Raw genomic sequence first — 23,915 nt, forward strand, 5'->3', positions numbered from 1 at the left:
GATTCTTTGAAGTAATTGATTTCAGCTCAAATACAAAGAAGTTTGATCTGCAATGAGAGCCCATTTTCATCACGTTGTGGATGAGACAATGCCCTGTGTGTCTTCAGTGTTGATTTGACGAATTGATGTTCCAGATTCAGAACATAGTGTTTCCTTAACTTTCCCTGTAACCAAGGGAAACAGCCCACTGGGCAAAAACTGGTTGAATCAACGTGGTTTCTACGTCATTGCAACAAAAGAATGTGACGTGATGACATTGAATCAATGTGGAAAACTGATTGGATTTGCAAAAAGTAATCAACGTTAGGGAATTTTTTATTTTTTTTCACCCCACTTTTATCCTAAATCCAATTACATGGTGACATGTTTTGTTGATTTCACATTGAATTCACGTTAGTTGACAAATCAACCAAAATTATATCAAAACTAGACGTTGAAATTACGTTTGTACCAGGTATGAAACAGGTGTAACAGTCTGGAATAAAAAGTTGAGATTTTCATTAACAGTCCAATCAGACACTTACCATATTCGTTCAGTGCAGTGAACTCTTTCCTTTGTAGCTTGGAATCCGTTAATTCAAAATGAATTAATTTTTATTGGACGTGCTGAAGGTTACAGTAGCATGGTGCAGTTACTTTGAGAGTTTTTTTTGTATAAAGAATTTGTTTTTCTTATTCCAATCTACAATGCTTATTTCTTGCCTATTCCAAAGTGACTGATAGAAATCCTCCACAGCCAGCCCAGGCAGGGGACTGAGGGCGGCAGACTGAGTGAGGAGTGCCCTTACAGTTTCTTTCTAATTGTTTTTTCTGTGACATTGAGTTGAGGTAATGCTGACAGGTCTGTGTGAGATTACCACTGTGATAGGTGTTAATTGCCAGGCTGCAGGCCTAGTTGTGTAATGTTAAACCTGAGATTACCGTCCATGTTCATCGTCATGCCACCGTGGTGCCCATCAGAAATATGCTGTATACACTGCCTGTATACACTGCCTGGCCTATATCTATACATCTCCATGAGAAATGCTCCCAAAACTTCTCTCTAAAAGCTAAGAATATAGATTATGAATGGATGAAGGGAGGCACAAGTAGGCCTAGTGGTGCTTCTGTGAAAAGGCTCAAATTTGTCACCAGTGTGCCAGATACAGCATTTTGTATAGCTGAAAAGAAGCGATCTAAGCTTCTATAAAGTAAGAGATGGAATATTCCATGGACGCATTAAATTTTAATTGCTTTGCTAATCCTGGGAGAATCCATCACTATGAGGACTGTCTACTGGGAAGGAGCATGCAGTGTGTAGCCTATGTCAATGTCAAAAGCTTGGAAGAGTCTGCAGTGCCCTCTACTGGGAATTAGTGACTCATGCATGTCAGGTCTGCCATTTTACCCTGCAAGGCCTAGTACTACTGTGATGTGCGTTGTAGGTACAGATACCGATGCAAGCAGAAATGTGCTCATGGTACTGACTGCATGGCCCATGAATTGATATTAGTTTGGAACAGTAAACAACATTTTCTCTCTTCATAAATGTGAAACATGCTAATATGATGTGACATTGTGATTATGCAAGTACTGTATGTGGTGCTGCAGAGAATATAGAGCAGTTATATAATCACCTGGACCATTTTGAATATTCTATTATATCCATGTGGAGGGGCACCTATTTTTGTGGATTGTCTTCTTAACATAGACAAGGATCATTTAAAAAAAATTGCCTAATGACTTATAGTAAGCCAAATAGTTTTCTACTTTTAATCTCCAGCACCACTCCAACATCAATGTGAAAATGGCGTGTTTCTATATTGTTTTTGTTAATAAAAAAGAAGACAAGCGTTTCCAATGACATCATCAACCAATTAGTAGACAATTAGTAGGTAATTCCTACTCATAATGAGTTAAAATCACGATGCACACCGATGATGTCATTGGAAACACTTATTTACCTCTATCTTTTTACTACAATACATAGAAATGCACCATTTTCACATATGTTGATGTTGGGGTGATGCTGGAGATGATGAATATGATGTTGAATTTTGTATTATTTTTCCCTTTAAGCCTTGTTCACATTGGCAGTTTGAAGTGACTATTTGTTTGAAGTGACTATTTGTTTGCATATCCGATAACAATCTGTTATTTTTCCATCGGTCTGAACAGCCAAAAAGCACTTGGAATAGGATATTTCAAGCCACATTTCAAACCATCTTCGTGGGTGGTTTGAAATTCGATTCAAATCTGATTCCTGGCAATGCGACTTATATGATTTATTTGCCCTAAAAGTCGTTTTTAGAATGTTATTTGGCATATCTTGTTGCTTGCTAGCTACTCTACTGACAGTCTGACAAGAACATGTGCTAGCTAACTAGCTTTTTAATTGTTTACAAAGAAAATTAGTGAATGAGCTAGAAAGATAAACAGCTACTTAGCTTGCTAGTTGACTGCTGTGGCTAGCCAAAATACACGTTTTTGAAAGTTGGATCATCTTACCCTTTGAGGCTTTAAAAGTGTTCTTACATTATGATTTTGAACATTCAAAGCAACTTGGAAACGTCCATGGCAACATTGTTATCACCTTGGCTTGCTACATAACTTCTGAGTGATAGGAAGCACCACCACCAGTCAGCCTATACCACTGCACACACACACACGTCGTTACTTTGACAATTACCATCACCATGTTAGCAAATCACTGCTGTCTGAACACACACAAATCCGATTTGGACAGTCAGTATTCCAAAATGGATTTGAAAACTGATTTCGCATTAAGGCCTGCAGTGTGAACAAGGATTTAGAGACCTACAGGTAACTGCCAAAATAAAGGAAACACTTGAGTAAATGAGGGATACAAAGTATATTGAAAGCAGGTGCTTCCACACAGGTGTGGTTCCTGAGTTAATGCTTAGGGTCATGTATAAAAATGACCAGTTGCCCATTATTTTGGCTACCATGGCTAGAAGAAGAGATTTCAGTGACTTTGAAAGAGGGGTCTCAAATGAGCTTAGAGGGGTTAATGTGTGTGTGTGTGTGTGTGTGTGTGTGTGTGTGTGTGTGTGTGTGTGTGTGTGTGTGTGTGTGTGTGTGTGTGTGTGTGTGTGTGTGTGTGTGTGTGTGTGTGTGTGTGTGTGTGTGTGTGTGTGTGTGTGTGTGTGTGTGTGTGTTTGTGTGTGTGTGTGTGTTTCAGTTACCTGATCTGATCCCAATTGAACACATGGGAGATTCTGGAGCAACACCTGAGACAACATTTCACATCACCATCAAGAAAAAAACAAATTATGGAATTTCTTGTGATAGAATGGTGTCGCATCCCTCCAATAGAGTTCCAGACACTTGTAGAATCTATGCTAAGACGCATCGGAGCTGTTCTGGCGGCTTGTGGTGGCCCAACGCCCTATTAAGATGCTTTATGTTGGTGTTTCCTTTATTTTGGCAGTTACCTGTACATCACCTATTCATTGCATTGAGTTCATCTTGAGGAACTTTTTGAATTGCCCGGTCAAACAGTTCATTTACATTCTTCCAGCCAAATCTACCTGAATGAGTACCCACTGGGCATACAGACAGAGGCTCATTTGGCACCGGAATGTCCCACTGCATCGCTCAGTGTTCTTTTGGCATAGCTTTAGCAGCCCCTGCTCTGCTTGCTTAATGTGGAGAATGTCCCACCTGTGGGCTAGCCCGTGTTGGGTTGGTGTGGGCCAGCATGTGTTTGGCTGATGTAGGCTAGACCATGTTGGGCTGATCTGGGATTGGTGTGGGCACAGGCTTTCCCACCTGTCCTGCCATCCCAGCAAACATGAACCCATTGGCCCCATATGGGTATTCGGTGGGCAAAGTGAGCACGGGCTAACACACAAGCCCAACATGCGCTATCCCGATACGGCTGGCTAATATGGGATTGCTGTGGGCTAGCCTATGTTGGGCTGGTGTGGGCTTGTGGGCACTGAATACCCACATGGAACCAATGGGGTCATGTTTGCTGGGATGGCAGGACAGGTGGGAAAGCCCATGCCCACACCAATCTCACATCAGCCCAACATGGTCTAGCCTACATCAGCCCAACACATGCTGGCCCACACCAACCCAACACGGGCTAGCCCACTTCAAACCCAACACAGGCTAGCCCACACCAGCCCAACACAGGCTAGCATACATCAACCCAACACATGCTAACCCACACCAGCCCAACACGAGCCAGCCCACACTAGCCCAACACGGGCAAGCCAATACCAAGCCCAACAGGGGCCAGCACACACTAAGCCCAACAGGGGCCAGCCCACACCAGCCCAACACGGGCCAGCCCAAACCAAGCCCAACAGGGGCCAGCCCAAACCAAGCCCAAAAGGGGCCAGCCCACACCAGCCCAACATGGGCTAGACCACACCAGCCCAACACGGGCCAGCCCAAACCAAGCCCAAAAGGGGCCAGCCCACACCAGCCCAACACAGGCCAGCCCACACCAGCCCAACACGGGCCATCCCACACCAGCCCAACAGGGGCCAGCCCACACCAGCCCAACACGGCCCAGCCCACACCAGCCCAACAGGGGCCAGCCCACACCAGCCCAACACGGGCCAGCCCACACCAAGCCCAACAGGGGCCAGCCCACACCAGCCCAACACGGGCCAGCCCACGCTAGCCCAACATGGGCCAGCCCACACCGAGCCCAAGACAGGCCAGCCCACACCAGCCCAACACTGGCCATCCCACACCAGCCCAACAGGGGCCAGCCCACACCAGCCCAACACGGCCCAGCCCACACCAGCCCAACAGGGGCCAGCCCACACCAGCCCAACACGGGCCAGCCCACACCAAGCCCAACAGGGGCCAGCCCACACCAGCCCAACACGGGCCAGCCCACGCTAGCCCAACATGGGCCAGCCCACACCGAGCCCAACAAGGGCTAGCCCAAACCAAAGCCAGCTAGAGGCAGGGGCTCATTCGAATTTTGAGGGGCATGGTTTGCACACAGTTACTTTTCTGCAATTGTTACTGAAAGTGTCCTAACAGTTCATGGGTTCAGTTTTTTAAGTATTTTTTTAAAATCTTGTACACTGCCAATGATGAAGTCTTTTAAAATACTTTAAAAAGTACATTTGACATATGAGAAACTGAAGTTTCTCTTATAATATATATATATATATATATATTTGATAGTAATAACTTGGTTGCCATTCTGATACAATGTATCTTGTTCCTTAAAGGCTTGAAAATTATGACATTTATGCATTGAATTAAAAGTTTCATAAATAGATTATAAATAAATAAATTCCAATTAAATAGCAAAGGTGCATCGGCCCAATGTGGGCAGCCTACATGGGGCCAATATTTTAGCCCGCATTGGGCCCACATCTTGCCAATGTGGACATGTTTGCTGGGATATCTATGTGGTGAAATGCCAATACCCTGCAGTAGACTGTTTTGCTCCTTCAGTGTTACAGTAGAAATTGCTATCATCTACCCTCTCCTTATATCTTATATGTCATGTGAGGCTCAGTTGCTAGAGCATGGTGCTTGCAACGCCAGGGTTGTGGGTTCAATTCCCACAGGCGACCAATATGAAAATGTATGCACTCACTACTGTAAGTCGCTCTGGATAAGAGTGTCTGTGAAATGTAAATATATATTAATTATCACATCAGATCATCATATATAAAGTAAGCAGCCTTGTCCGAGCCAGAATAGGGCAGGAAGGAGCCTATTGCCTGTTTCTGTAAATCTATAGCGTGCTGTTCAGTGATTTGTGAGACTCCTGCCCTAGACTCCTGCCTTGTGCGACAGAGATATACAGGTAACAGCCAAAATAAAGGAAACACTTTGGTAAATGAGGGATAAAAAGTACACTATATATACAAAAGTATGTGGACATCCCTTCAAATTAGTGGATTCAGCTATTTCAGCCACACCCGTTGCTGACAGGTGTATACAATTGAGCACACAGCCATGCAATCTCCATAGACAAACACTGGCAGGAGAATGGCCTTACTGAAGAGCTCAGTGACTTTCAATGTGGCATTGTCATAGGATGCTAACTTTCCAACAAGTCAGTTTGTCAAATTTCTGCCCTGCTAGAGCTGCCCCAGTCAACTGTAAGTGCTGTTATTGTGAAGTGCGTAGTGCGTAGAAATCGTCTGTCCTCGGTTGCAACACTCACTACCGAATTCCAAACTGCCTCTGGAAGCAACGTCAGCACAATAACTGTTCGTTGGGTGCTTCATAAAATGGGTTTCCATGGCCAAGCAGCTGCACACAAGCCTAAGATCACCATGTGCAATGCCAAACGTCGGCTGGAGTGGTGTAAAGTTCGCCGCCATAGGACTCTGGAGCAGTGGAAATGTGTTCTCTGCTTTCACACAGGTGTGGTTGGTGAGTTAATTAAGCTATTAACATCCTGTCATGTATAAAAATGCTGGCTGTTTTTTTGGCTACCATGGCTATGCCCGATAGGATGACAATGCCCCCATCCACAGGGTTCCGAGTGGTCTCTGAATGGTTTGATTACCATGAAAACAATGTAAACCATATGCCATGGTCGTCTCAGTCACCAGACCTCAACCCAATCAAACACTTCTGGAGCTTAAGACAGCGTTTTCCACCACCATCAACAAAACACCAAATTATGGAATTTGTCATGGAAGAATGGTGTCACATCCCTCCAATATAGTTCCAGACACTTGTAGAATCTATGCCAAGGTGAATTCAAGCTGTTTTGGCTCGTGGTGGCCCAACGCCCTATTAAGACACTTTATTTTGGTAGTTACCTATACATACATCCAACTGATTTGTGTATTATCTGTTTTGAGAATATCCACCAGACAAACATACATTTTTTGGTGGAGATGAAAAGGTCTCTGACCAAAACAATGACACAATAAACAACGTGCAAAGGTATTGTATGTGTTTGAGTTATCCTTTTTACAATGGAGATATCAAACAGTCATAATCTGAAGAAATGCAGATTAAATGGAGAAATGCATAATCCGAAGAAAACGGAAGAATGCATACAAACATACATCTGCATCAAAGTTCAAGTATGAATACCTCACAATGAGTACACAGTTCAAGCCAAGTGTTCCTTTCCCATTACTGTCAAAAGCCAGAAACAGAGTAACCAATCTAAGACAGGAAAAGATAGTGCTCCATGGCTACAGCTGAATCAAGTGGCACAGTCTTTAAAATCTAAAACGCTGGTGATAACTTCAACTCCTCAGTTCAGAACCAATTACAGTTAAAGGTTAGCTCGCACCCCAAGGCTCTTGAAAAGCAATTTGACCTCTCCTCGTAGCTCAAGTCTTTCAGAGCATCCTCACTCTGGGTAAACGTCTCTTCTTCCCCTCCTCCTCTTGCCTCCTCTCCTCCTTGGCCTCTTTGTACCTCCACTTGGGGAGCTGGAGGAGCTCGGGATCCTTGCTATTCTTTCTCTTCTCAGGGTTGGGCCACGAGGGGACCTTGCACAGCCTCACCTTGGGGACCACAATGCCCGGCCTGACACTGCTCCTCCTCATCATGTTCAGGGGCAGCAAGCTGGTGCGCCTCAGGGCCGAAGTACCAGCCACCGCAACGTCTTGCAACATTTGGGTCTGCAGGCTGGCCCTCCGGTCCCTCTTCTTAGTAACCAACTGCACCCGGGAGTTATTGAACAGCTTCTTGTTGTTGTTGAAGTGCTCGGGGCCCAGGCACTTCAGTTCGTCCACTCGCTGCTTCCTGAGGATCTCTGGCACGGCATAGCGCCGCTTCCCGATGCAGGGGGGGCTTCTCGGGGCCACGGTGTGGCAGGCGGTGGCGATCAATGGGCTGGACAGGGCGGTAGTGATGCGTACCATGTGGTCCATCACACCGTCGTCCACGGGGTCCGTCTTCATGAGGAGAGAGAACCTGCAGCAGACCTTGTCTGCCACCTTCTGCCAACAGCTCTGGGACTCCCGGCGTTGGGCCACTAGCTCCTGCAGCATGGGCCATTCCAGCTTGTAGGCGTCACAGAACTGCTGGGCGCATGGCTGGGCCATCAGACGCATCATCAGATAGGCCGTCTCATAGCGGCATGTGAACAGAGCCCACTCCCTGGAGGTCATCTTGCGGCTGTAGTCCCTCGCCTCCACGTCCGCTCCTAGTAGAGGGAATACAGAAATAAGAAGAGGCATTGAATGCATTGTTATTCAATTGTCATTTCAAAATGTTTACATTTATGGGAGCTGTTACAGATGTCGATCTTAACTTGACCCATTTAATCACAGGAGGAATAGAATCCTGCAGCAGGAGCATTTGATTATCTGAAAAAATATTTGCAATAACCGACAGGGGGAAGCTGGAAGCAGTGTTTGCATACAATGCAGTACCGTACCTACCTTAGACTGCATGGCCACTTAGTGCCAGTTCATCAACTACATCAAAGACAATTGATTCGTAACCTTAGGTTCGCTAGAAACGTTAAGATGTCCTCTACAAGGTGTCGACAGCATCCCACAAGTATACTGGCCCATGTTAACTCCAATGCTTCCCACATCTGTGTCAAGTTTGGGTGGTGGATCATTCTTGATAAACACGGGAAACTGTTGAGCATAAAAAACCCAGCAGTGTTGCAGTTCTTGACACACTTAAACCGGTGTTCCTGGCACCTACTACCATGCCCAGTTCAAAGGCACTTAAATATTTTGCCTTGCCCATTCACCTTCTGAATGGCACACATACACAATCCATGTCTCAATTGTCTCAAGGCTTAAAAATCCTTCTTCAACCTGCCTCCTCCCATTCATCCACACATTGAAGTGGATTTAACAGGTGACATCAATAAGGGATCATAGCGTTCACCTGAATTTACCTGGTCAATCTATGTCATGGAAAGAGCATATACATACAGTGAATTTGGAAAGTATTCAGACCCCTTGACTTTTTCCACATTTTGATATGTTACAGACTTATTCTAAAATGCATTAAATAGTTTTTCCCCCTCATCAGTCTACACACTATACCCCATAATGACAAAGTAAAAACATATACATATATTTTTTGCAAATGTATATATTTTTAGCAAATTTGTGTATATATATATATATATATATATATATATATATATATATATATATATATATATATATATATATATACACACACATATATACATATAGATATATACATATATATCACATTTACATAAGAATTCAGACCCTTTACTCAGTATTTTGGTGATGTACCTTTGGCAGCAATTACAGCATCAAGTCTTCTTGGGTTTGACGCTACAAGCTTGGCACATCTGTATTTGGGGAGTTTATCCCATTCTTCTCTGCAGATCCTCTCAAGCTCTGTCAGGTTGGATGGGGAGCGTTGCTGCACAGCTATTTTCATGTCTCTCCAGAGATGTTTGATCGGGTTCAAGTCCGGGCTCTGGCTGGGCCACTCAAGGACATTCAGAGACTTATCCCGAAGCCACTCCTGCGTTGTCTTGGCTGTGTGCTTAGGGTCGTTGTGCTGTTGGAAGGTGAACCTTCAACCCAGTCTGATTTCCTGAGCGCTCTGAAGCAGGATCTCTCTGTACTTTGCTCCATTCATTTTTGCCTTGATCCTGACTAGTCTCCCAATCCCTGCTGCTGAAAAACATCCCCTCAGTATGATTCTTCCACCACCATGCTTCACCGTAGGGATGGTGCCAGGTTTCCTCCAGTCGTTACACTTGGCACTCAGGCCAAAGAATTCAATCTTGGTTTCATCAGACCAGAGAATCTTGTTTCTCATGGTCTGAGAGTCTTTCGGTGCCTTTTGGCGAACTCCAAGCGGGCTGTCATGTGTCTTTCACTAAGTAGTGTCTTCCGTCTGGCCACTTTAACATAAAGGCCTGATTGGTGGAGTGCTGCAGAAATGGTTGTCCTTCTGGAAGGTTCTCCCATCTCAACAGAGGAACTCTAAAGCTCTGTCAGAGTGACCATCGGGTTCTTGGTCACCTCCCTGACCATGGCCCTTCTCCCTTGATTGCTCAGTTTGGACGGGTGGCTAGCTCCAGCAAGAGAATGTTTTGGTACCCATCCCCAGATCTGTGCCTCGACACAATCCTGTCTTGGAGCTCTAAGGATAATTCCTTCGACCTCACGGCTTGGTTTTTGCTCTGACATGCACTGTCAAATGTGGGACCTTATATAGATAGGGGTGTGCCTTTCCAAATCATGTCAAATCAATTGAATTTACCACAGGTGTACTCCAATCAAGTTGTAGAAACATCAAGGATGATCAATGGAAACAGGATGCACCTGAGCTCAATTTCAAGTCTCATAGCTAAGGGTCTGAATACTTACAGTACCAGTCAAAAGTTAGGACACACCTACTCATTCAAGGGTTTGAAATCTTATTAAATAAGTAGTTTTTTATCTAAATTTGCTAAACTTTCTAAAAACTTGTTTTCGCTTTGTCACTATGGGGTATTGTATATAGATTCCAGAGAAAAAAAACATATTGAATCCATTTTAGAATAAGGCTGTAACGTAACATAATGTGTAAAAGGTCACAGGGTCTGAATATTTCCCGAAGACACTGTATATACCGAAAAAGCATCAACATTTTCATTTGGAAGTACATACCGGCGTAACAGCAGTAAATAACTATAGTTGCAGGTAGAGTAGTCATATTTGGTGATTAATGAATGTATTTTGACATAATAAGGCTTGTAGTAAGGCTGGTGAATGGTAGCTTAAGGGATACACTATATATACAAAAGTATGTGGACACCCCTTCAAATTAGTGGATTCGGCTATTTCAGCAGTTGCTGACAGGTATATAACATTGAGCATACAGCCATGCAATCTCCATAGACAAACATTGGCAGTAGAATGGCCTTACTGAAGAGCTCAGTGACTTTCAACGTGGCACCGTCATGGGATTCCACCTTTCCACAAGTCAGTTCGTCAAATTTCTGCCCTGCTAGAGCTGCCCCTGTCAACTGTAAGTACTGTCATTTTGAAGTGGAAACATCTAGGAGCATCAAAAGCTCATCCGCAAACTGGTAGGCCACACAAGCTCACAGAATGCAAAACTTTTGGACACTGTGTTATTAACAAACCTCCAAACGAGCTTCAACGCCATACAACACGTGGCCTCCAACTGCTCTTAAATGCCAACACCTCCTTTGGCCGCCTTTCCTTCCAGTTCTCTGCTGCCAAGTTGAAGACTTATATCTCCCTCACTAACTTTAAGCATCAGCTGTCAGAGCAGCTTACCAATCGCTGCAGCTGTACACAGCCCATCTGTAAATAGCCCATCCAACCAACTACCTACGTCATCCCCATATTTGTTTTTGTCTGTCTGCTCTTTGCACACCAGTATTTCTACTTGCACATCCTCATCTGCACATATATCACTCCGGTGTAAATTGCTAAATTGTAATTACTTCGCCACTATTGGCCTATTTATTGCCTTACCTCCTTACTTCATTTGCACACACTGTATACAGATTTTTCTATTGTGTTATTGACTGTACGTTTGTTTATCCCATGTGTAACTCTGTGTTGTTGTTTTTGTCGCACTGCTTTGCTTTGCTTTATCTTGGCCAGGTCGCCGTTGTAAATGAGAACTTGTTCTCAACTGGCCTACCTGGTTAAATAAAGGTGAAATAAATAAAATAAATGAAATAAAATGGGACTGCCGAGTGCTGAAGCACGTATCGCGTAAAAATCATCTGTCCTCAGTTGCAACACTCACTACCCAGTTCCAAACTGCTTCTGGAAGCAACGTCAGCACAATAACTTTTCGTTTGGAGCTTCATGAAATGGGTTTCCATGGCCAAGCAGCCGCACACAAGCCTAAGATCACAATGTGCAATGCCAAGCGTCGGTTGGAGTGGTGTAAAGCGTGCCACCATTGGAGTGGAAACGCGTTCTTTGGAGCGATGAATCACGCTTCACCATCTGGCAGTCCGACGGACAAATCTGGGTTTGGTGGATGCCAGAAGAACGCTACCTGCCCGAATACATAGTGCCAACTGTAAAGTTTGGTGGAAGAGAAATAATGGTGTGGGTCTGTTTTTCATGGTTCCAGTGAAGGGAAATCTTAACGCTACAGCATACAATGACATTCTAGAAGATTATGTGCTTTGTGGCAATAGATTGGGTAAGGCCCTTCCTGTTTCATCATGACAATGCCCCCATACAGAAAGCGAGGTCCATACTGAAATGATTTGTTGAGATCGGTGTGGAAGAACTTGACTGACCTGCACAGAGCCCTGACCTCAATCCCATCGAACACCTTTGGGATGAATTGGAATGCTGACTTCGAGCCAGGCCTAATCGCCCAACATCAGTGCCTGACCTCACTAATGCTCTTATGGCTGAATGGAAGCAAGTCCCTGCAGGAATCTTTCAACATCTAGCGGAAAGCCTTCCCAGAAGAGTGGAGGCTGTTATAGAAGCAAAGGGGGGGATCAACTCCATATTAATGCCCATGATTTTGGAATGAGATGTTCGACGAGCATGTGTCCACATACTTCTGGTCATGTAGTGTAGCTTTCTGGGCAGAGAGGAGATCTCGTCCTATTCATCGTCTCCTTTGCCCAGATACTGGTTCAGTTGTTGATGTGTATGGATACATTTCAGATAAATGCACATTTGAATGTTGCAGTAATAGGATCCATATGCCTACAGTAGCAGTAGGACATTTATTCATATTCTGTCTGGTGCTTTTAACATTTTAACGAGTGAAAGAGTGTCCTCACTAATTACTACAGCCTCAAAGTCATAATTATGGTGTCACGACTTCCGCCGAAGTTGGTGCCTCTCCTTGTTCGTTCGGCGGTCGACGTCACCGGCTTTTTAGCCTCCACCGATCTACATTTCTTTTTCCATTTGTTTTCTGTATTGTACACACCTGGTTCCCATTTATGTTTTAATTATTTCCCTATTTAACCCTCTGGAGCCATCATGGTTTTGTGCGTGTTTATTGTTGTCAGTTGTCTCGTTTATGTGATTCTGAATTTTCGTTCTTCTTGTTGGAGGATTAATTTGGAGTAAAGTTACTATTATTACTCATCTCTGTGTCCTGCTCCTGACTCCGCCTTACCCACATCACCTAGACTCTGACATATGGCAAAACCCCACCTATTTCTACAATTTCTCTTCTTAAAATCTGATTTTAAACCTAACCTTAACCACACTGCTAACCCTAATGTTAAATTACATTTTTGTTTTCATTCATTTTTACGATATAGCCAATTTGGACTTCGTGGCTGTGCTAATGACAACCGCGAGATGGGGAGGATGATTTTGACGGCTGGCACTGGTCCGAATCACTCGACTGCCCCTGAATGTGGTGAAGAGAACTGTGGCTTTTCAGTGAAGGTATCTAAATCACAAGGCTCATTTGAATTTCCTGATGCTTAGAACATTTTTCTGCAACAAAAGAAGATTAAGATCCGATATCTGTAACTGTACAGACTTATTCTTCATCACAGTGGGCCTAGCAACAAAATAAAGACAATGTAAATATTGGAAAGAGTATATAGAAGAACTAAACATCTTAGCTCTACCTGACATCATGAGCAAACGAACAACGTCTGCCCTCCCTTGCATGGCTGCCTTCATCAAAGCGGTGAATCCATGGCAGTTCCTACGCTCTAGGTCCAGGTTGGGGAAGTAGTTGATCAAGTAGCTGGATATCATAATGTGGCCTGGTATTAAAAAATAACCACGTGTTATTCACCTCACTCACAATTAACCATTTTTAATTCTACTCAATATTTTCAGATCAAAACCTTTGTCTTAATCTGGCTTTTCATTTAGAATTTTCATTATATTTCATGACACATTCCCAAAAGTAGGAACCAACGAACCTCCCAGCATTGAAACATCGGTAGATTCTTACCTGCTTGAGCAGCTGTCATGAGGGCTGTATTCCCCTCGTTGTCTTGCCAGTTGACATCGATGTGGGGACACTGAGAGAGCGCTATGACCACATCCACCCAGCCCATGTAACAGGCTACTATCAGCCCATTCTGAAAAACACAACATTCAAAGATCAGTGACACATACCTTTTTTTGGATGTATGTTTACTGCTTTAGTTATAATAAGTCAGTGGCCTTCTGGTGACTCTGTTGACACACAGTGCCATACTGTTCAACTCGAACATTTGGCCTTGCACATAAGGTATAGTATGTCACACAACTACTGGCACATCACTTGTCTACTTTAGATCTCGAGAAAGATACGCAACTCCAGAAGTGGCTGCTGCTAGTGGTTATGAATGGCATTGTAGCTAATTAAGGACACAAAGCAAGCTCACCCACCCAGGACTCTGAGGTCACTGTTACACTGATGGTCTTAAGCCGGTGGTCTCAGTGCTCATTATCCCAACACAGTTGCTTCACAGGGTCAATTGGATCAATAGCTGGGGCGTCATGTAGCCTAGTGGTTAGAGCATTGGGCCAATAACAGAAAGGTTGCTAGATCTAATCCCTGAGCTGACAAGGTAAAAATCTGTTGTTCTGCCCCTGAACAAGGCAGTTAACCCACTGTTCCTAGGCTGTCCTTGTAAATAAGAAGTTGTTCTTAACTGACTTGCCTAGTTAAATAAAAAATAGCTCTGCTTTTTAAGGCGTGTTAAAAGCTACTCTAGCTCTAGCTGCGTGGTGCTAGACTTGTGATGACAGTGGGTAGTCTCATTTGTAACAATTTACCTAACAAAATAAACAAATTCTTGGAGCGACACTAATAAACCTGTATAGCCAGAGATGCCAACTGACAGACCTACTGATCCCTTAGGAAATTCCAAGTTAAGTCTCAGCTAATAGTCTTTCTGGAGCTTTCTGAACCATCTGCCTGCTGCTGCCTACAGTACTAATCACAGTCCCCCAGACCTATGGTGAGATAGCATAATGACCGTATAGTAAACAGTATACAAGACTGGCTCAAGGACTCAGTTCCTGGATTTGGAGAAAAACCCAGTCACCAAGGCTACTGTACAACCAATCACAGTTATGGGCTGGATTCAATCAGTATTGTGGAAGTATCACTGAAAATCTGCGTAAAAATGTAAAGGTAATCTCCAATTATGCCGACATATGCAGTGTTTATGTGACTGCAGTCTCCGCGACCGCGGGAACATTGCCTTTAATTGTCAATCGCGCAATAAAGTGGATCTTCAGCGCTACGTATTGAATAGAGCCCTAAATCATCTGAAGAAAACTCATTAGACATTGTGTACTGTAAACAAAGCGTTATGCCCAAATATCAACAGAACTTCCAGTATTCTCACTGCTTAGGGCTTACATGGTCAACTGATGTAAAGGTCTCTGAGGTAGGCCTAGACCGCAGTTTTGGGACCAAAGAGGAATTAAAAGTGAAAATATCTGACAACATCACCCCATCTATAAACAACCCAAGGGAGAACATAATCTTGGCATGGCTCACTATCTATCTTGGACCCGCTATCTGCAGTGTTGGGGAGTAGTGAACTACATGCAGTTCAACTAGTAATTAAACTATATTTTGCAGTAGCTTTGTGGTAGTTGAACTAAATTCAAATCGTGGTTGTTTTTTCAGTAGTTAATTACTTTTTTTTGCCATGTAGCAGTGTAGTTAACTACTGGAACTACACTACTTTTGGCCCAAAATAAAATATGGGTTAAGTAGGCAAGAATTTCCTTTCTTTTTTGGCGTCAGTCCTTCCTAATTCTCACTTGAAACATAGTTCTTGTGTTTAATAGGCTAAATGACACATTCTGTTAACATCTGACTCCAGAGTGGTTCATTTATAGTCTGTGACATTTCAGATTTAGATAGGATAATTTATCACCAAGTAGTTTGGATGTAGTGAACTACTTTTTCAAAATATTTTAAGTTAAATAAACTACATTTTTCTTAAGGTTACCTTTAGTGTAGCTTCACTCTTCCAGTGTTGGAGAAGCTACTCTGGAAATATTGTTAACCAAGCTACCAATTACTTCGCACTGGAAGATTTAAGCTACACTAAAGGTAACCTTAAGAAAAATATAGTTTATTTAAGGTTTAGGCTCCTACATGATACTCATATTTTTCCTATACACATCAAGAGGTTGCTACAACTTAGCCGAATGAAAGTTTAAAAAACATAGGTGCACAAGTTGAGAGAAATTTGAGTAACCAAGGTGACAGACATTGACACATTCAATACTGCCTTGCACAATCTTGCCTGTATCTAGCTGATCTAGGGTGTAATCATTAGTCCAACAGTTGCAAACGAGAGTTTCTATTTGACAAATTCAGGTATATTTACCCTCGTTTCATTCTGTTTGCTTCCGTTTAAGCAACATTATCCAACAGAATCAGCAGAATGAATACACCCCTGATCACACGGAAACACAGTTCCCTTTCATAACAGCCACATACAAACAGCATGATCCCTTTGATCGTTGGATAATTCCTTTGCGTATCTACACGCCCTCCTCCTCTCACCATTTCCCTTTGCTTGTGGACTTCAGTGCACAACACATCAGCTATCTGTGACCAAGCGAAAAAACATTCCAAGCCAAACCTTCATATCATATCTGTTAACCGCTACACACAGCCTACATCGTTGTCACCATATTAGCTAACATCAAGTCAATGTAGCTACTAGACCTAACACGTTAGTAAACCCTCTACAATCATGCAGTACAGTGTACAGTTAGCAAGCAGTTTACCAGTTACACCGGCAAGCCTCATAAAACCAAAAGCTTAGCTTGGCATTGAAGAGTTCCAGTGTTGGATAGCCATAGCCAGCTAGGTAACGGAGCATCCCTCTCGGTTTGAGCCGGGTGTATGAGAAGGCTAAAGTATCTAGCTGCATTTACTAGCTAAGTAAATAAAAAAAATTTAAGAAATGTATTTGTTCAAAACTATTAAACTATTGTCTTTCTCTCTCTTTGAGTCAACCACTCACCACATTTTATGCACAGCAGTGCTAGCAGTGCTGTAGTGTATGCTTTCAGTACTAGATTAATTTATTCTCTAGGGTGGACCACATGTCAGTTCATGCTGTAAGAGCTCTGATAGGTTGGAGGATGTCCTCTAGAAGTTGTCATAGTTACCGTGTAACTCTATCAAAGGGGGTGAGAACCACGAGCCTCCTAGGTTTTGTATTGAAATCAATGCACCCAGAGGAGGACAGAAGCTAACTGTCCTCCGTCTACGCCATGGTGCTACCCTACAGAGTGCTGCTGATGCCACTGTAGATCTTCAATTGTGTTTTAACCAATTAGTTGGTGACGTGAATATATTTAGTATAGTTTTATTCAAAAAGGATAACTTTTTAAATGTTTCACTATTTTTATTTTTATGAAATTTACTGAGGAGGATGGTCCTCCCCTTCTTCCTCTGAGGAGCCTACACTGCTCAATCTGCAATCCAGGGCAACCAACTGCTCTGAGTATTCCTCTGAGATTGTCACTGTCTACAGAAATGACACCGTTTGGGCCCTATATGACACTCAGCCCTATACAGAAAGCCTGGAAAATGAATTCCTAGTTAAAATCTATGCTGTTCTATCAAATCACTATAAAGCCAATTCCTGATCGGTGGAGATCTCATGGAAACCTTCTTTACAAATATCTACGTTCCAGGGTCCATGCTAGCATGCCATGTAGAAAGCATTATGCATTGCTTCATTGCAAGTAGGATTCTAGTGTGGACATTGGAACACAAACCATGTTATATGTTTGTGCAGTCGGCCTTTACTTGATAATACTGATATAAGTTTCAGAAAACAGTTAATTTCTTTAATGACACCACGAACATACTCTGTTGTTCTTGTCTGTTTCAATCACTTCCTCCTTTGTCACCCCTTGCCTTATCATAATCTTCACTATGATGGAATTGTTATTGGAGCAGGCCTTGAAGAAGGACAGAGGTTCGGGGGTGTTTGGGCTGGGAGTCCTGTATTTGAGAGAGTCATCAGGTGGATAGAAGGAGTTATCAGAGTTAATACTCTTGGTATCCTTTGGCAGATCTTGCAATGTGTCAAAGTCAAACTCTTCAAATTCCTGATAGACATCATCGTCGTCATCATCGTAATAGTTGCTTTCCTCATTGTCTCCCTCATTAGGATCCTCATTTTCATTGCCTGCGACCGTCTCCGACAATATAGACGACTCCTCATCTTTTGGACCCCTGACAATCCTGGCCTGGCCTCCAGAGATCCCATTCTGCTGAACATTTAACAAGGTCCCTCCACCTCCACCTGGGTCCTCTGTGATCTGCACCATTTAACCTCCTATTAGAATACACCACAATATCAATATTAATTGCCCCTCATTCAAAATGTAAATACTTAGCTAGGTCTTGAAGAAGAGGCAGATGTCTGTACAATCCCCAACTAGAACATAATCAAACATTTGTTCTGGTTTCAAAGCCACTTGAGGAGGATGTCTCAGAATGTCCCCTTTAATCCATCCATAAATCTGTTTCCCTGAAGCATTAGACGGACATTAAATACCTTGTTTATATCCATGTGACATCCCCAACGGATCCTCTTGTTTTCATCAGCTCCTCATTTGCCTTCTGTTTTTCTCACTTTCCAAATGGCAACCGGCAACAACAATGTGACAGCTTGAGAATTCATCTCTTGAATACATTTGTTGCCAAAGTTGTCCCATAAAACGCTGTTCACCAAAAGGCACTGTATTCTTTTAGACAGTCTCTAGTTCCTGCTGTGCTGATACCTTACTATTCTATGCACCTGCAGTAAAGCATTTTGTTTCCTTTGACTGATGTGGAAGAGAAGAATTTTCTAAACTGACGCTTCATAATCCCTTTAGTCAGTCTTTGCTCCCTCCCTCCCTCCCTCCCTCCCTCCCTCCCTCCCTCCCTCCCATCCTTCCCTCCCTCCCTCCCTCCCTCCCTCCCTCCCTCCCTCCCTCCCATCCTTCCCTCCCTCCCTCCCTCCCTCCCATCCTTCCCTCCCTCCCTCCCTCCCATCCCTCCCTCCCTCCCTCCCATCCCTCCCTCCCTCCCATCCCTCCCTCCCATCCCTCCCTCCCATCCCTCCCTCCCTCCCTCCCTCCCTCCCTCCCTCCCTCCCTCTCTCTCTCTCTCTCTCCCTCCCTCCCTCTCTCTCTCCCTCCCTCCCTCCCTCCCATCCCTCTCCCTTATACTTTCTACTTAGTGGTGGGAACTTTTGTAGTCTGATATAGTAATAGTATCTCCAAATTATATAGTTGAATAAAAAAAGTTTTGAATGATAAAATTACAGATTTAGTAGACTAGTATTGTATTTTCTTGATCTGGATAGCTAAACCTCAATTCACAAATGAATGAAATATTGTACTCTCTCAGCCGTATTTTTCATTGCATGCCTGTGTGTGATAAACTGGTTTTGCACCATACCCATACCCTAAAACTATAGTTCAACCATTGACGTGGGGATTCCCCATCAGTGACTTCATGACATTACTGCTTTACCTCCGGTGCCCACTAGTTGTGCAGCATTTGCATATGACCCTAATCTGTGGTTGGCTGTGGCTGCTGTTAGCTCTGTCTTAGCTGACTGGTAATTGGATACAGCAGAAATAACACAGCCTCTTACATACGTTTTTTTTCTTCTAATTTTCCTCAACAGCAAGCCAGCATGTCATATACCTACTGTACACTTCGTGACACTAATTCACATTATTTTGTTAGTTGATTGACATTATTTTAGATGCAGCTAAAGGTTTGGATGTAGCGTTTGTCCGTTTTTACAGTGTAATAAACTGTAGTGCAACTTTTGGCAGTGCAGTTCCCGCTCTTGTCCGAGCTCCATACAGTAGTCTGAGTGTCGTTCTGTCAGTGATCATGCGGGTGGCTAAAAAACCCTTTTGAAAGTATCTTCTCCTAATTGCTCCTTGCAGGTGCCTAGCCAATCTGATTGTCCACATTCTCACTGTCTTTTAAGCTCAAGATGTCAGTATAATGAGAAAAGAAGATACCCAAGTAATGACACTATCAACAAGGATATGAACATTCAGCTTTGAAAATTCAATCTACAGATCTTGACATGATTGATTACTTACTGCATATGGTAGGCCCTGCGCTGATCTTAATTAAGGGCCAATCAGCAGTTGCTACATCCATTTTTGGACTTCTAAATTAATGATATGTACCCATTTGATTCCTGAAGAATATAACTTATGAATCCCTTATGAGCTCGGTTCAACTGTCAAATCAAATCAAATCTGCCAAACAGGAAGGATATAACCCCACCCACTTTGCCAAAGCACAGCCCCCACACCACTAGAGGGATGTCTACAACCACCAACTTACCGTCCGAAGACAAGGCCGAGTATAGCCCACAAAAATCTCTGCCATGGCATAACCCAAGGGGGGGCGCCAATCCAGACAGGAAGACCACGTCAGTGACTCAACCCACTCAAGTGACGCACCCCTCCCATGGACGGCATGGAAGAACACCAGTAAGTCAGTGACTCAGCCCCTGTAATAGGGTTAGAGGCAGAGAATCCCAGTGGAAAGACCGGCAAGGCAGAGACAGCATCAGAATGCAAAATATGCAAAATATAAGCTTGTTTGACTTCAGTGTTTGTAAACAAAGTAAATGTAAACAAACACTGCATAGCTTAAAACCATGGTTAAAAACTATACTTTTGATTTAATTTACTTTGTTTACTTGCATCAATAGCTCTGTCTTTGAATTTGAGAGTGGTTACATTTCTCCAGTCCCATTTCTCCCGCTTTGTTATTGTTTAAACTGCTGGTTGCTGCTTTAAGCGTTACATATTTTCCGTAGTTGAGTCTTAGTTGATGCAATCAATGGTTGAGCCTCTGATGTTGGCCCATGCATCGGTAAGCCTTTAGCTAGATGTTGTACATCAGGTCAATGCTAAACTACTTATGAGCATCACATCTTATTCCCAATAACAAATCAGTACACAATTAAAACTAGGTCAGTCGATGTTTAAAAGTAGACAAACATTCTTAGAGTATAGGCCAGTATTTAGTGTCAACGCCACACAGGCTATTTACCTCTAACAGGATCACTTTATAGCAAAGTGCCAGCCAGATTACTGTCAGTAACAGAAGTGTTATCTGAAAAAGGCTCATCCTGTGTTGAGTGGGGCCTTTTCACCCTTATCGTTATGACCCAAACTGTGCTCTTTTGGCTCACTTTTCAGTTAGTTTGGTTCAGTATAATGTCAGCCTGCCTGTGTTACACACTGCTTGTTACCAGACTAGTTGGAGTGGGGCAGGGCCAGCTAGCTATGCTCCTCCATCCATGCAAAAGCAGGCTGGCACCAGATACAGGTAACTGCCAAAATAAAGGGAACCCCAACATAGTGTCTTAATAGGGCATTGGGCAACCACACGCCACCAGAACAGATTCAATACACCTTGGCATACATTCTACAAGTGTCTGGAACTCTATTGGAGGGATGCGACAACATTCTTCCATGAGAAATTCCATCATTTGGTGTTTTGTTGATGGTGGTTGAAAACACTGTCTCCGGTACTGCTCCAGAATCTCCCATAAGTGTTCAATTGGGTTGAGATCTGGTGACTGAAACGCACACACCCTTTAAACCCCCTATGCTCGTTTGAGACCCCTCTTTCAAATTTACTAAGATCTCTTCTACTAGTCATGGTAGCCAAAACAAATACATGATGAGATGTTAAATGCTTAATTAACTCAGGAACCACACCTGCTTTAAATATACTTTGTATCCCTCATTTACTCGAGTGTTTCCTTTATTTTGGGAGTTACATGCATGTTATTGGGCCAGGTAGTGCTGAACGGTGCTGGAAAGGACAATGTGAAAATAAAATATTCTGAAAGTAAAGTTTGGGTCGGCACGATAGTGTGAAAGGGGTGTTAGAATTAGAATCTAGTAATCCATGTCAGTAAACATTAGATATGCAGCCAACACAGTATTTCCAACCTCAACATATATCCATACTTGAGCACCATGGAAATGTCATACCATTTGTTTTTTACAGCACTACTACTATGATGTGCCATACATTTCTGTCCGGATCTGGGATGGTAATCAAATGGTAAAAAAACGTGCCATGTTTTCTAGGGATGAGGACAATACATTTTGACCTGCAAGCTATTTACAGTTTGACCATCAGGATTAAGGGCCTAGGAAAAGTACTAGCCAACCAGGATATCGTTCTAGGAAAAACAGTTATTTTGAGTTCCATTGACTTGACATTATTCAGCCACTATCAGGTGTGATTATGTTATTGACTATGAGATGACAGCATCATCAAATCATATTGTATTTGTCACATGCTCTGAATACAACAGGTGTAGACCTTACAGTGAAACGCTTACTTAAGGGCCTTAACCAACAATCATGACATGGCCTGTACTGAACCCAGGGTTGCCATCTTAACGGGCCCGATTCCGACTTAGGAAATGTATGCATTTTCTATGCACGTCTTTCCTATGCTTCTCAGTAGTTGGTATTCAGACTTGCCTTATGCAGGTGCGTAACAAGCTTTGCAGGAATGGTTCCACTGCACGCGCTGAATACCTTTAATGAAAAAAACTTTGAAAACCCTCCCACTTGCTTGCCAACAGATTTTCTCAACAGATTTTCTCATGGAATTCTCATTCAATACAGTTTTCAGTACATTTATCTTAAACCATCCCTTTAAATAGGGTGTACCTTTAATTCTAATTTTGTCGACAGAATAGAATACATTGAGAGAAAGGGTTTCATAGTGATCAATGAAAGAACGCCATCTAAATATATGCATTTTTGGCCTCATTTCAACACCAATTGGTAGATTTAAATACTCCAATCTTGACTATTTAGGCACTTTTAATGTTTAGGAAAGTATGTATGGTTTGGAGAGCCTTTACATAGAAAATATATTGATCAATCAAAAATACAGTGGTTTGATTTATCCTGAAAGTTGTAATATTTAAGTTCATCATCCATGAAATATTAAAAGGTGGAAAGAAAGTGTAAAATAAGGTTTGAACAATGGTTCTATAAATCTCCCCTAATCCTCACTAATCATGGAACGGTATGACAACGGTCCAGTCGTCGTGAACCATGCGCCAGGCTCCAGGTTTAACCTGCTATGTGTGGTCTGAGTTCCGTAATGATTCAAATAGGCTACATGTCCCAAATTATTGCACAACGTTAGTCTAATCTGATCCACTAATGCTAGTCACCCTCAGGAACAATAGACGTGACAGAGGAAAGAATGGTCAACGGAAAGGAATGATGCAAAATGTAAGCTACAAATTGAAGAAAACGAACACTAAAGTGACAGTTATAAATGTATGTGGATATTACTGATACAAAATCTAAAATAAAACGGAGAAAAGCCTGGATATATAATTCAAACATTCTAAAGCGCATTAGGTTCAGCCCTACAGAAGCCTATAAGCTTGGGTCTCCAAATTTCATCCATGCAAATTGAGCATACAATAAATATTCGGAATAACGGCACAGCTATTATAGCCTACTTCACTGTGGAAAAGGGGCCGCAATACGTCGTTGTGATTTTCAGTTTGTTTCCATATGACTGGTTTGGCATTCGTCTCCAGTGATCATAAGGAAAAATCATCTAAAACAATTGCTATATGTATTTACAAATGGATGACTCATTTACCTAGCTCTTATCAATAGCTCTTGTCAATTAAGAAAATGCAGTGCATGGAGAATGCTTTTATTTATATTGGAAAAAAGTCGATGCTTTTTCCACTTGGAACCGGCAGGTTCGCTTGACCTTATTCATGGTTTCCTTGCGCGTAAAAGTGTTGGATTTATGAGGGAATTAAGTCAAGATTAGAATACAGCTTATCTGTAGACACCTCCACCACACCTTAATTTCTTAGATCTCCACCACGAACGAATAGCGGGTGAATAGCATGTTATTCTCACGCTTAAGTTTGTAAAAATAGCATAGAAAAAAGTGCATAAAAAGGAAATTACGTTCCATTTACGCTTAACTCGGGTCGGAATCAGCCCCATGCAGAATAG

The 23,915-nt window shown here is 42.8% G+C and overlaps 1 protein-coding gene across 1 annotated transcript; it reads right to left on the reverse strand.

Moving 5' to 3' along the window:
* Positions 1-7,292: 7,292 nt before the first annotated feature.
* LOC115169246 (ankyrin repeat domain-containing protein 33B-like) lies at positions 7,293-18,742 on the reverse strand. The gene is made up of 4 exons (XM_029724714.1): positions 17,724-18,742; positions 13,834-13,963; positions 13,499-13,639; positions 7,293-8,104 (listed from the first exon to the last, which is right to left on the reverse strand). Exons 1-4 carry the CDS (start codon positions 18,186-18,188, stop codon positions 7,293-7,295), a joined length of 1,548 nt encoding a protein of 515 aa, XP_029580574.1. The 5' UTR covers positions 18,189-18,742.
* Positions 18,743-23,915: the final 5,173 nt, after the last annotated feature.

This window comes from Salmo trutta, chromosome 31, assembly GCF_901001165.1.
Source record: "Salmo trutta chromosome 31, fSalTru1.1, whole genome shotgun sequence".
Taxonomy (NCBI): domain Eukaryota; kingdom Metazoa; phylum Chordata; class Actinopteri; order Salmoniformes; family Salmonidae; genus Salmo; species Salmo trutta.